Genomic DNA, 12,835 nt, shown 5'->3' with positions numbered 1-12,835 from the left:
TAATAATTAATAATAAAAAATAATAATTTATTTTGAAATCTACGAATTATAAATCATATAAAATGAATTTTGTGATTTATTCATTGCTGGTTTTTACATTTAAGATTATTCTAAATACAGTCACTTTTAGATGTCATAAGCTAATCACAGATATATTAGCATCTTAAAACATTATTTAAGACAGTCTTAAAATAAAAAAAACTGACTATGAATACAGGAGCTTAGATTTGCAACTGAGATTGCTGGAACACCGAGCTCGCGTTCAAGAGTTTGAAAATGGCGCCGAGTCACATAATCGCCAGTGCTCGGAATGCATGCCCGCTCCGGACTCTCTTTGCATGTGATACGTGAGGCAAGAGCTCGATAACGCGATATATAGTTTGGTGAAGTCAGCTGACGCCAGGATGCAATCGGCCGTCACTCGTGAACTGTAATGCGATCACTCCGTTATCGCGTGAGATTGTAAGGATCGCATTCGCGAAAAAAAACGCGCGTTCTCTCTTCTCGCGCGCGACTCGTCAATTGAGGTGAGTACTGTACCTGGAATTCTTGAGGACGATCCCGCGGCTCTGCTCCGCCACCGCATATTGATTCGCGATGTGCTTACGGCGATGTTACACTTAATGATAATTAATCGAGGTGCTTCTCGAGGAACGTATTATTCTCGATTCGCGAACGTCCGGAGTGTCCTACTGTATTTTGAGGTTAAGAGAAAATGATGTCTGTGCGACGCATTTAACTCTTAACGAATTTCAATATTTTTATATATACATCCATGAAATATTATCTTTTTCCTGTTTTAGTTGGGTACGCGAAGAACTTGTATAAATTTGGGTACTGATTAGAGAACAAAGGAAGTCATCATGCCGCTCAGTGCAGGTAAATATCAGTAGAATTATTTTAATTTCAATAGAATTATTGTAATTTTATTTGATTATCTTATATATTGTAAAATGGGCGTAATTCTGTACTAAAATTAAGATAACTTTTTGATCCCAATTTTGATAATATTCAGACAGTATGCATGTCAAAATCAGGATATAAGATAGGTCTTAAAGATATTTTAAGAAATCTTGTTTTCAACATCTGTCTTGGTTAAATATTTTTTAAAATTAAGTTGTTCTCTAAAACTTAATTTAAAAAAATTTCATTCTAAAGAAGTCTTAAAAATTTTAAATTTTAAGACTGGCTCAATTTGTAGTTTTTAGATTGAGATTCCACTCCAAAGAATTTAGAAAATATTAAGTCTCCGACTAGGTTAAAATTATCCCATTTTATGGAAAGCTTTAATAAATATAATTTGCGCCATTCTATCAATCTATTACTTCTAAGTTAATGTTTTGTTGCAGATATATCTACGGCGCTCCACCTGTTGGAACACGTGCAGGAACGGGTGGAAGATTGCGACGATCCTAAACTGCAGATGCACACGTCGCAGGATTTGAAGTCATTAATTTCGTTGTTAGAGGATCCAGTATTTCGTAGCATAGTCACGATTCAAGACTCCTTGATTGAACTAAATACACAACTGACGCATCATCCATCTATTTTGCCCGGCGACTTTGACATTAATATCAGTGGACAACTGGAGCTTTCCGTTCCGACTACACCGGTGCAACCTCTCGGACCAAATATGTATCAAGACTTATATCAAGACAGTAGTGAGCTGGAAGATCAGAGAGTTCCTGTCGCTCCGTTACTGCACAGTAGCAGCGAAGACACGAGCGCGCAGGTATTATCGTATCATCATTGTAAAGATCAACTACTATACTTTTATGCATCTTACAGAACTTGTCGTTACTTTGTTACAGGTTACTAGTCCCAGTCTTGTTTCGGAAGTTATGGGAATGCCACCTATAACAACACCTACTTATGCAAAGGAGTTTAAAAAAGTCATCGAAGCTGCGGCGAAAGGACGACAAATATTTACAGTGCAGGTAAATTTTTTAAGGCATGAAACTTTTTTATAAAATATTTTTAAGATGATCTCTTTATATATCATTAAAACATTTGTCATGTTCATTTTTTAAGTAAAGAGAGTGGAAAAAAAATCAGAATAAAATTATATTTAAAATATCTCGCTAATGAAGATGATTTTATGTCTTTCTAGTTATATAAACCGGAAGGAACTAGTTTGGGATTCAGCGTAGTCGGACTTCGGAGCAAAGATAAGAACGAGGTTGGCATATTCTTACAAGAGATACAACCAAACGGCATCGCAGGCTGGTAAGTCGATCTAGTCTTTTATTTTTCTCAACGTTTTTTGCTGCATGCTTTCAAAATAGATGGGCCTGCAAATTTTAATAACTTTATATATAATAAATATCGTTATTTTGATATAATAGCAGCTATATGTTCCTTTTTTATCAAAAAACGATTGGAAATTTGATAAACATTTTCGCTTTAGTGGCGTTAGGGAGTTTGGGTAAAACTTTTAAGTATATATATATATATGTTTTTAGCAAGGCAATCAGATAGCAAGTCTCGCCAAATGTCAAAAAGTATTTGATAGTCGTCAGTAAAAAGATTGTGTTGCGATAACGGGCTTGAAGTGGGAAATAGGGATAATCCGTGAGTGGGCGCAATATCAGGTGATCCAATAACTTCGCTTTACCGCAGTGCGGTTGAACCGGCATTTCTGAATAGAACTCGAGAAATATACTCTTTTTTTTTTAAGTCAAGAATATTTTCGTGAATTATGCTATACCCTTTTTACGTTCACTCGAGCTTTATTTCAGCAAAAAGTCAGATCCGTCGTATCAATTACTTTTGTCGTTATAACGTGCCGTTATCAAGTTTGCAAATCTCGATGGAAATTCGCTATTAATGTATGAACCCAACAGAGAAACACGATCCCTTTTTAGCTCGGCAAGAGCGAAACGCGATTCCTTGATTGCTCCTGGGGAGAGAAAATGAGAGAGTGAGAATCAAAGCTCCACAGGCAGCCTTAATCTACATCGCCGTCGTAAACCGCGTACGTCGGGGATGAGGGAAACACGCGAGTCATCGCGCATAACGCGTTCAAAGCGAACGAGCAACCGCGGGCTATCATTTCCGGATCACGCATTTATCCCCGGCACACCCTTGTGCACGGTCGTGCGGTGCCGATCGTGCCATTCGTCACACGCATGCCCGTTACCCTCCATCCGGAAGCTTCGCCGCTACCGCCGTCGACGCCGCCGCCGTCGTCGTCGAGAAAATGCTGCCTTTGAAAAAGAGCCCTCCCACCCTGCGACCGACCAGTCTTCGACGAACTTTCGTCGACCGAAGGTCGCGGAGCGGCTCACCTATACGCGCTCTTATCACGCGGTGGACACGCACCTTATACGCACCCACGCGCCTAATCACGCGTATCCGCTCGTTCACCCGCCCTAGTTACGCGCCGAGTGTGGTGTCGCCGCATGCGAGGGTGCATCTCCTAGGTTTTCCATCCCCCTCCCCCCCCCCTCCCCTGAAGTTTCTCGCGATTTTCGCAGTGCGTTCTCCGCGTGCGCCACGTTTCCGCGCCACGCCGAAAACTATACCTGGAACAGTGCGTTCGCTGTCGTCCGGAAGCTTCGCCGAGTTCTCCGTCCATCGAATGCTGATTGCCACCCCTCTTCGATTAAATCTACGTTCGTGGAGGGGTAAGGAAAGAAGAAGGGAGGGAAAGGAAGAGAAGAACATGCGTGTCGGAATCACGTTTCTTCTGAGGTGACATGCGAACCTTCGCCGCGTTCGTGTTCACGGCGCGCCGCACTTTCACGCGATGCTCTCGTTAATCAACCGCACGCTCTCGTAAAGGGGCAACTTCGTGCGGGAGTTGTTACGCACGGGGAGGTGAGTGAACAATGGAACAAAGCCTACGTCATTCTGTGATAGCTCACGTGCGCGCCCGTTTTCTGTGAGAAGCGTCACGGTACACGTCGTATCGGCTCACCGGTATCATTTACGTTTACTCGCGGGGCACTTTCGGTTTCCGTTTTTCCTCCCACGACAATGCGTGCGTAAATGTGATACGGAGATGTGAATTATTCGGCGAAAGCCGACAGTCGCAAGATACACATTACGGAAAGAAACATTTTGCTAAAGTATATAATGTATTTAGATTTAGATATGAAAATAATGTGTTGTTGGATCATCAAAATAATTACAAAGAAATCTCAAATGTGATGAGCAAGATTACAAAAAGTTTTGAGATTTTAGCGATTAATTTGAGTTTTCTATATAATTATTTTGATGGTTCGAAAAAATTATTTTCTAATTTATATCTAAATTTTTAGATACTTTAGCAAAACCGTTCTTTCCGTTTAGATACAGATCTAGAAATAAGTTTATTAGGCCATCAAAATAATCACATAGAAATCTCAAATATAATAAGTAAGAATGCAAAAAGTTTTAACATTTGAGCAATTAGTTTGAGTGTTTCTACGTATTATTTTGATGATCGAACAAAATTATTTTCAGATTTGTATGCAGCTAAAATTAGACTTCAGCATAATCATTCTTTCCGTATAGAAACAGATCTGAAAATAACTTTATTAGAGCGTCAAAATAATTACATAGGAATCTTAAGCATGATAAGTAGCGCTGCAGAAAGTTTTGAAATTTTAGCAACTTAGTTTGAGCGTCATCTACATCATTAATTTGATGGCACAACAAAATTATTTTCAATTTGAAAAATTTAGCTCGCTAAATTTAGATATTTCAGCAAAACAGTTCTTTATAAATACGGATATGGAAATAATTTTGTTGAGTCATTAAAATTATTACAGGAGGGAATTTCAAGTATGATAAGTCATACTGTACAAAGTTTTGACATTTTAGCAATTAGCGTGTGAGCGTCCTATATAATTATTTTGAAGACACAGCAAAATCATTTTCAGTATCTGACTAAATATGTACCTAACAAGTATCTAATTAAATTTTTAGATATTTATGCAAAATCGTTCTATAAATGTATGTCTGTGATGACGAAATGTACATTAATAAGTCACGTCAGGAAATACATGTAATACCCTGCAGTTATATAATATTACTCAATGACCGCAAATAAAGGAAATCGCGCGATGATAAACGCTACGGTCAATCGGTGGAATTGGCTCGCTCACCTTCGAATCGCGAATGAACGGGTGTTTACGTGGACTTGACAATTCGTTCAGACTTCTCCACGTCATCGTTGCGCTCTGCTCGCGAGCTAGGAGTAGCATGTTAACAAACAGCGCAAAATTGCGTTTTTATCGACTCGCCGTGGCTTTACTCCGTAGAGCGAGAGACGTGGCAGCGCTCGTGGCCCGTACACGCCTCGTAGGCGAAACTGGGTTAGATCGTCGGCGGGAGTAGGCCTCATCGATCCCGGATTTGAATTCAACGTGAAATTATTCTAGCCCGCGATGCGCGTATTATTCATGCCCTGGGATTCATAGCCGGTGGTGCGCGGATTCGCGATACGTGTCGCCGCGCGTCAACGTTGACGCGCGAAATTAAACAGGGTGACTTTTCTCTGGTCCAGGGATGAGTATACTGGTCCCCTCCGATCGGAAATTTGTCGGCACGCGATGGATTCACCGCTGTTCATACATTAATCTGTCCCGTGACATCATTCCCGCATATGCATAGATAATGAGAAGTGATGGTGGCAGTGGAGTGGCAGCCTTATAGCATTCATATCCCTTAACACTCGAATTCTATAAATATATTAATGATAACTTTAAAACAATACTATACCCTTTATGCTATTTCTACATAAAAAGAGAAAACGATTTTTCTGCACGGAAAGAACGTTTTGTTGAAGCATTTCAAAGTTTAATTTATAAAATCTGAAAATAATTTGTCGGATCATCAAAGTAATTATGTAGATTGTTCAAATTGCTGGAATGTTAAATTTTTTTGCAACTGTTGTTTGAAATTTCTACATAATTATTTTGATGGTCTAATAAAATTATTTTCAGATCTATATCTGAATTTTTAGATATGTTATATCTAGCTTTTTTACTTAAGTAAAATTGTTCTTTCCATGTGGAGTATCTAAAAATTTTGGTGAATATGAAAATCTAAAAGTAATTTTGTCGAATCATCAAAATAAATATGTAGGAAATTCAAACAATGCTATGATATTGATGTTTTGATATTCCAGTCCTATTTTGATAGTTTAATAAATTACTTTCAAATCTGTGTCTAGCTAAAGTTTTAGATACTTCAGCGAAATTTCTTTCTGTGTAGTACGATATTTGTGTTACTTCTGTTTTTATTAACATCCTGTTAAAGTTTCTGTATTTTTATCTATTTCTTTTGCGCACTCGTCTATACTTTAAAGTTTTTTTTTTCATACGTACCATGAAAAAAGAATCACAAATTATTGAATCGATAATGGAAATACTGCAGGCTTCCATAAACAGTCTCAGTGGAGGAATATTAGTAATTAAATTTTGTGAATAAATTAATATTTTAATCAGGCGTTCTAGATATTATCTTCTTCATCAAGTTTTATCTTTTATAATAACGAACTCACATGATCGATTACATAATTCATGATACATTGTCATAAATGTTCATTTGATTTGCACACGGCGATGTATGTTTGAAATATTTTCATGTTTTTTTAAGATAAGGAGACGAGTAAAATTTTTCTCAAATTTTTGTGCGGTTAATGTAAAAATCCGAGGCTCGTTATTTGCGCTATCGATGCATTTCCAACGAAATGTACAGTATTTATACGTATAGCTTTCAAAAAAGTTCGGCGCAGTTAATACGTTGCGACGCGTCGCGTTATATACGTTAACGAATTTATCGTGCGCGAGAGAAAGTCTAGAGTGAATTATTAGCCAGTTACACTGCGTTCGTTTTTTTTTTTTTTTTTAGTAACAATGTATAAATATTTCAAGTATACTCACCGAAACTTTGTGAAAGCGGCGATATTAAAACGTGTATTTATTGTATGCCGTGTATTTATTGTTGTTTGTAAAAACAAATTTTGTTTGATGGAGAGATTATTATTTTATCATAATATTTATTTTTATATATCGCATCCCTGTAAAAAAAAAGTAAAATTAAAAATATAAAATTATTTAGCAGGAAGGACAAAAAATATTTTATTTTATTTTTTATATTTTAACATTAATTATTTACGGCTATTAAAATTAACTAAAGCTAATCACAAATTATTTCCAGTTTTAAGTTTAGAAGAAATAACGTAGGTATTAATTTTGTTATGTTTTAAATTAAAAATTCTAATTCTATTTTGATTTGTCATTTTTCTCTTTTTCGATTTTTCTTTTTTATTTGAATACAACTTGTATTCATTTTTTCTGATTGACGATTGATGTAGAGTACATAATACGAAATTCGAAAAATTTCGACTTACATCGTTTTTTTCTTACGAGAGTGTGCGATATGTAATTTTAGCTTTATCTAAAAATTTCTCTTTATCTGTATGCATAATACGGTATGCATACCTAATTTAAAAATTTATATGAAGAATTTTGTTGAGAAAATTCGAAAATTTCATTGTTAATATTTATATCTCGTTTGTTGCCAAAGTTGCCACAGTATATATTGGACATAGGATTATTGATAATTGACAAAAATTGGTACAGGATTGTTTTCTCGAAGAAAAACATATCAAGGGGTCTATTAAAGACCCCTCTTTGTAATTCACTTTCCAGTAAATGGTTTTTATATCAGCACTCTTTTCTTTCTCATCATTTTCGTAAAAGAAATATAGTTACGCATAGAACTACTGATCGAAAATTCAGAGGGAAATGCGTTAAAAGTCGTTATGTTTGGAATTAAATCACGAGTAATTGACGCTTTTGAGAAGACTTCTTGCTTTCAAATCTGACTTCCATTTGCATCTCAAAAGACGAAACGGGAATTGTTTCAGGCCGGATTTTCAGAGCTTTCATGTTTTCGTACATCTTTCCGTACTCTCACTGCGTGAAATTAGAATTTCTAGAATTTCTAGAACGTACAATGCTGTCAAGTCCAAGCACAATTAAATCATTAGTTGAATCAAAATTATTATATTGCGGCATGTTCGTTGGCGTTCTGAAACAAATGTTTCGTAAGAGGGTCAATATCGTTAACCAGGTATCGTGCGTTATATAGTAACAATAGAGATCAGTATCCCCGATAGTTTACACTTCGAGTCGACCTGGGTGCCGCAGCCGCGTTTTGTGCTTTGTTCGTTCGATAAAGGCGAGACAAATTTCATCACCGAATCAAACAATGTTCATACACGAACAAAACTACACTGCATTCTGATTGCTTTTCAGATAACATAAAACATTTACAATGCAGCGAATTTTAACGTAAACGATTGAAAATTATTTTCGCAGCATGACGATGGTACCTCGGATAACATTTATGTTTTATACGAAACGATATAACGGAAAGTTCTTAATTTAAGTTTTTATCGAGAAATGGGAACAAAATTTTGAGCTCGTAAGGAATTTGATGAGGTTTGCATTTTTAAGCGGTAATAGTCACTGTTAAAGAGTTGCAGACAAACTCAAGTAAGCTGATTTGAAAGAGTAACTTTTGCGAGAAAATAAATTGCTGATTAACCCTTTCGCCGCATGCATTTTTTAACCATTATAACATATTACATGCGGACGGTAATGTGACTCTCATCAAAAGCGAAGCAATTTAAAAGCTGCACTTAATATCGCACATTTGTTGTGTACTCGACTTTTTTTTACTATCATTAAAAAATCGTAATTGTTTAATATCTTCATTAGGAGCATTCAAGCCGCACGTGTTCGTACTAAATTCTAATTATGGCTGACGATTTCTGGCACGTTGATCTTCATTAAAGCAAATGGCAATATTCATTACGATAATTAAAGCAGTACTTGATTAACGTCGGAAATTCTGAAAAACGATGCTAGAAAATTTATTAATTATAATAAAGTTATAATATTTATTTTGATTCTTTTAATATTATATTAATTATTTAAGTAAGCTTGTTTGTTTATTTGGAATAATGTGGATATTATTAGTCATTCAACTTTGTTTTAATATAGATAGATTGTTCAAAAAATTCTTGTTCAAGTTTGATTATAATAAAATATTAGTGCAGTTAATACATAATGCAGTTAACGATGAGTAATTAAAAATTAAAAGCTTTTTGCAACCTGAATTTTTGAAGACTTGCTGATATTTAATTCAAGTTAAATTCAATAAAATTTAAAGTAACTTATATGGAAGATATAAATGCAAATTTTTTGCTTGTTTTCGTCACATTGGAAGATATATCAATTATAGCACCCAATAAAGCAACAGTATTTTTCGAACAAAAGCTTTCGCGTTTCTATTTTATTTTCTTTCTCCGGCAAAATTTGGATCTACTTTTACCAGCTAATCTTAAAGTAGGAAGACTGATGTTGTTTCATGCATTTAAGTAAATGCTTTTTTTTTCTCTTCGCGGTGTCACTCTTTTATCGTAAACAAAGATCAATAACATTACGGTATATGTAATACGAGTAACGATGGTTTTATCGCGGATGCCGCGAAACGTCTCGTAAAGTGTCAACCTCATTCTATTCTCCAGTTTAGTTGTACTCTATTCTTGTACGTTAACCGAAAATCCATCCAATCGAGCCCGGGATGTGCGGTAAGATCATACGATAACGATGTTTAACATGCTTCTTTCAACGCGGTCAACACTATGGCAAGAAATTGATTAATCCACTACCTTCACGCCACAGCACTGTAATGATCCAGCGATTACAGGCATTGTGTTGCGAGAAACGAGCTATGTTATCGTCACAAATAATTGTTTAATAATTACACCTGCAAAATTTCAAGTTGTTTATTAGCTCCAATTAGGTAACTGATCCGCAGTCATTTTGAGTCCACGAATTCAAGTTGAATATACTGCAGATACTCATATAAAGAATTACATGATATATTCTTACATATACATGTTTTCATCACATGAATATGAATGCAATAAATATTTAAAGATACATAAAAGTACAACTTAATTTAGGAATAATGAGAAGAATAAAAACAGGATTCCTATACGCATTTATTATAGATGGAACGAAAGTTATTTTTTTATTTAAAATCTCTTAATTGAAAAAATATCCGAGTTAGATTTATAAGGGTTTCCAAAAATTTCCACATGGAAAATACAGTCATGAATTAACAAAATATGTTTGGTTAAGCAAAGTTTTGTGAAAATAAACAAGATTTCTGGTTATTACATACATAATCAAAACATTTACGTAGGATAGCTAAAGTTTGATTAGTGTAGCTGTAATAATAATATTCAATGCCTTAATTTAATACAAAGATTACAAAAGAAAAGAATAAGAGGTGGTTGGATTAAAATGACTTATGAGAATTAAGAGAATATTGATAGACTTAAATAGAATTTCTCATAAAAAAAAATAATGAGATTATCATAGTTAAATTAGTATTTTAATCAAAAATTATTTTCATCAGAACAATGCAACTAAATGTCATACAACCATATATCTGGTTATTATAATCGAATATTTGCAACTTAATTTGTTAACTAAAATCTGGTTAACTAAAATTATAAATCGTGATTGATATTTTATTAAAGAGTCTAATTATTATATACAAGTTTCAGATTAGGTCAACAAATTTTTTTCAATGCAATAATTATTTCTTCACCAACTTTTTATCAGTATCATATAGAATGATATTTTAATTGTCTACTTTGCTCAATTAGTGAATGCATGACTGGATTGCATATATAATTATAGAACTTATTAAAGACATGAGATTGTGTTAAATCCTGTACAATTTAATAATCATCAGTTGATTTCAAACAGTAGAAATTTTATGTGTGCTAATTATGGCTATTAGCATTATCTCCATAAATAATCTTAATTTAATCATAGTGTATAATTATATTTTGAAATCATTCTCAAAATTTATTTCACGTTGTTTGCGTAGTAAATTTGTTATATATGTATTTGTTATATATGTATATTATTGTACTTCTAAGTGCAACTTTATTGTTAAATCTACTTTAGGGATAATCTGTAATTTATGTCAGAACTCTGTAATTTATGTCAGAAAAAGAAAGAGATAGAGAGATTTCTACTTGTGATTCTATCTGCCTTCTAATTCGGAAACTGTAAGAGTCAGATACGCGCATAAAGAATATATTTATACACAAATATAACAGTATATGCTGTATAAAATGATAAGTAGAATTTTATCGAAATATAACGTGAATTATAGAATGTAACGGATTTTATTTGACTTTAATTTAAGAAATCCGAAGATACAATTATTATTAAAAAAAATAAATATTAATAATTTTTCTATTTTTATATTTTGACATACTGATCGCGAGAATGTTGGTAATAAAAATCTTTTAATATAATATCTAATATGTATATTTCACTGACAGAAATTATAAGTATATGTGACTCCAGGGCTCGAGATAAGCAGCTCGTAACTTGGATCAATATAATCTCCTTTTTGCTCTTTCGTGCACCCGCGGCACGAAAAAAAATGCTCCTTTCAGTTGATGCAGTCTTTCTTGTTCGCCGGAAAATATTAACGAGTAATATCTTTTGTCGAATAGCTGCTCCTTCTTCTTTGTACTGCATGGTGTAAAAATTGGAATTTTTATAATAAAAGCGCGTAATTACATCGATATATTTCGAATAAAGGGTAAAGATAATTCGTTGAATAAAATCAAATTATTTGATAAAATACCTCGAAATTGATTAATAATAATTATCGCTAGATTAGATAGACATTGTGATTGAATTGTATTTAATTTGCGAAAAGAATAAAGATTGTATGTTGTTTTTTTAAAACTCCCATTATTAATATTTTTTTAACTTTGTGACTTTTTAAACTAGCACATAAAATTATATTTAAAAATACAATAATATAAGAAAAATGAAAATGATTTTTATATATTAAAGAATTAAACAAGTATATATTACATAAGAAGTAGGGAAAAAGTTTTAAGCCTTCCTATCAATTTTGTGCTTTTCTTTCATCGCGATCGCTGTGACTCGTTAAAGAGAAGCTTACGAGAGAGTAATGTATAAACATGCCGTTAACAGGCACCTCGTACAAATTCTTGTGCGTTCTTCACTTGTTGCTCGATCGATCCTTGTGTACCATTATTGTCTGGACAAGCTTACTTACACTTACGTAACGCAGAATCGGCGATCACTCTCACAGCCAAGGTTTACGGCTCCGTGACAGAACGTCTTAAAAGCGCATATAATGATATAGAGTGTAAAAAATTCTTCCTTTGTACGCGTATATCTCTATTTTTGATTTGGTAGTGATACTTTATTTCTCACGTAATTGATTTTATTGTGATTTTTATGAGACTATTCCTAATCCGAACGAAAGAAATAAAATTTAAAAATACTTAACGTAGGTAAATTTTGTTTCTTTACGGCAAGTAGGTTTTACGTTTCATTAATGTAAAATTAACTTTAATCTCAGTTTAACTACTATTAATTTTTTCAATTTCTTAGAATGAGAAAAAGATAAGGAGTAAATTGAACCGAGATTAAAGTTAATCTTACATTGGAAGAACTGGGCTTCAGGTTTTGCAACAACAAAAATTGCACTATTAAATATCAAAGGAGTAATGGTAATCCAATCTTTTGAATTAAACATTTTATTATTTTTAACTTTCATGTATATCAAAATGTAAACCGATCTATGTGCTGTGGTTAGTTTCAAAGTAAATAACCATATTAATTTGTATGCAGTTGATAAATATATTGGTAAATAAACCAAAATTGAGTGAAATTTAATTATTTTCTTGAGTTAAATTATTTAATTCCATTATTTTAGTTAAACTAATGACATATTGAATAGAAGCACTGAGATCTATAAT

General features: G+C 33.7%; 1 protein-coding gene across 2 annotated transcripts in view; it reads left to right on the top strand.

Moving 5' to 3' along the window:
- The first annotated feature begins 410 nt into the window (after positions 1-410).
- The window catches only part of LOC108685842, a 118,994-nt gene continuing 106,569 nt past the window's right edge, over positions 411-12,835 (top strand). For both annotated transcript variants that reach the window (XM_018190843.1, XM_018190836.1), the window contains exons 1-5: positions 411-527; positions 804-879; positions 1,350-1,732; positions 1,812-1,937; positions 2,111-2,226. In XM_018190843.1, the coding sequence (XP_018046332.1) occupies positions 864-879; positions 1,350-1,732; positions 1,812-1,937; positions 2,111-2,226 (641 nt within the window). In that variant the 5' untranslated portion in view covers positions 411-527; positions 804-863. The remainder of the gene's footprint in view (positions 528-803; positions 880-1,349; positions 1,733-1,811; positions 1,938-2,110; positions 2,227-12,835) is intronic.

The sequence above is a fragment of the Atta colombica genome, unplaced genomic scaffold, assembly GCF_001594045.1.
Source record: "Atta colombica isolate Treedump-2 unplaced genomic scaffold, Acol1.0 scaffold100, whole genome shotgun sequence".
NCBI classification, from domain to species: domain Eukaryota; kingdom Metazoa; phylum Arthropoda; class Insecta; order Hymenoptera; family Formicidae; genus Atta; species Atta colombica.
The sequence above is the reverse complement of the archived record's forward strand: the minus strand, read 5'-3'. Positions and strand labels throughout refer to the sequence as shown.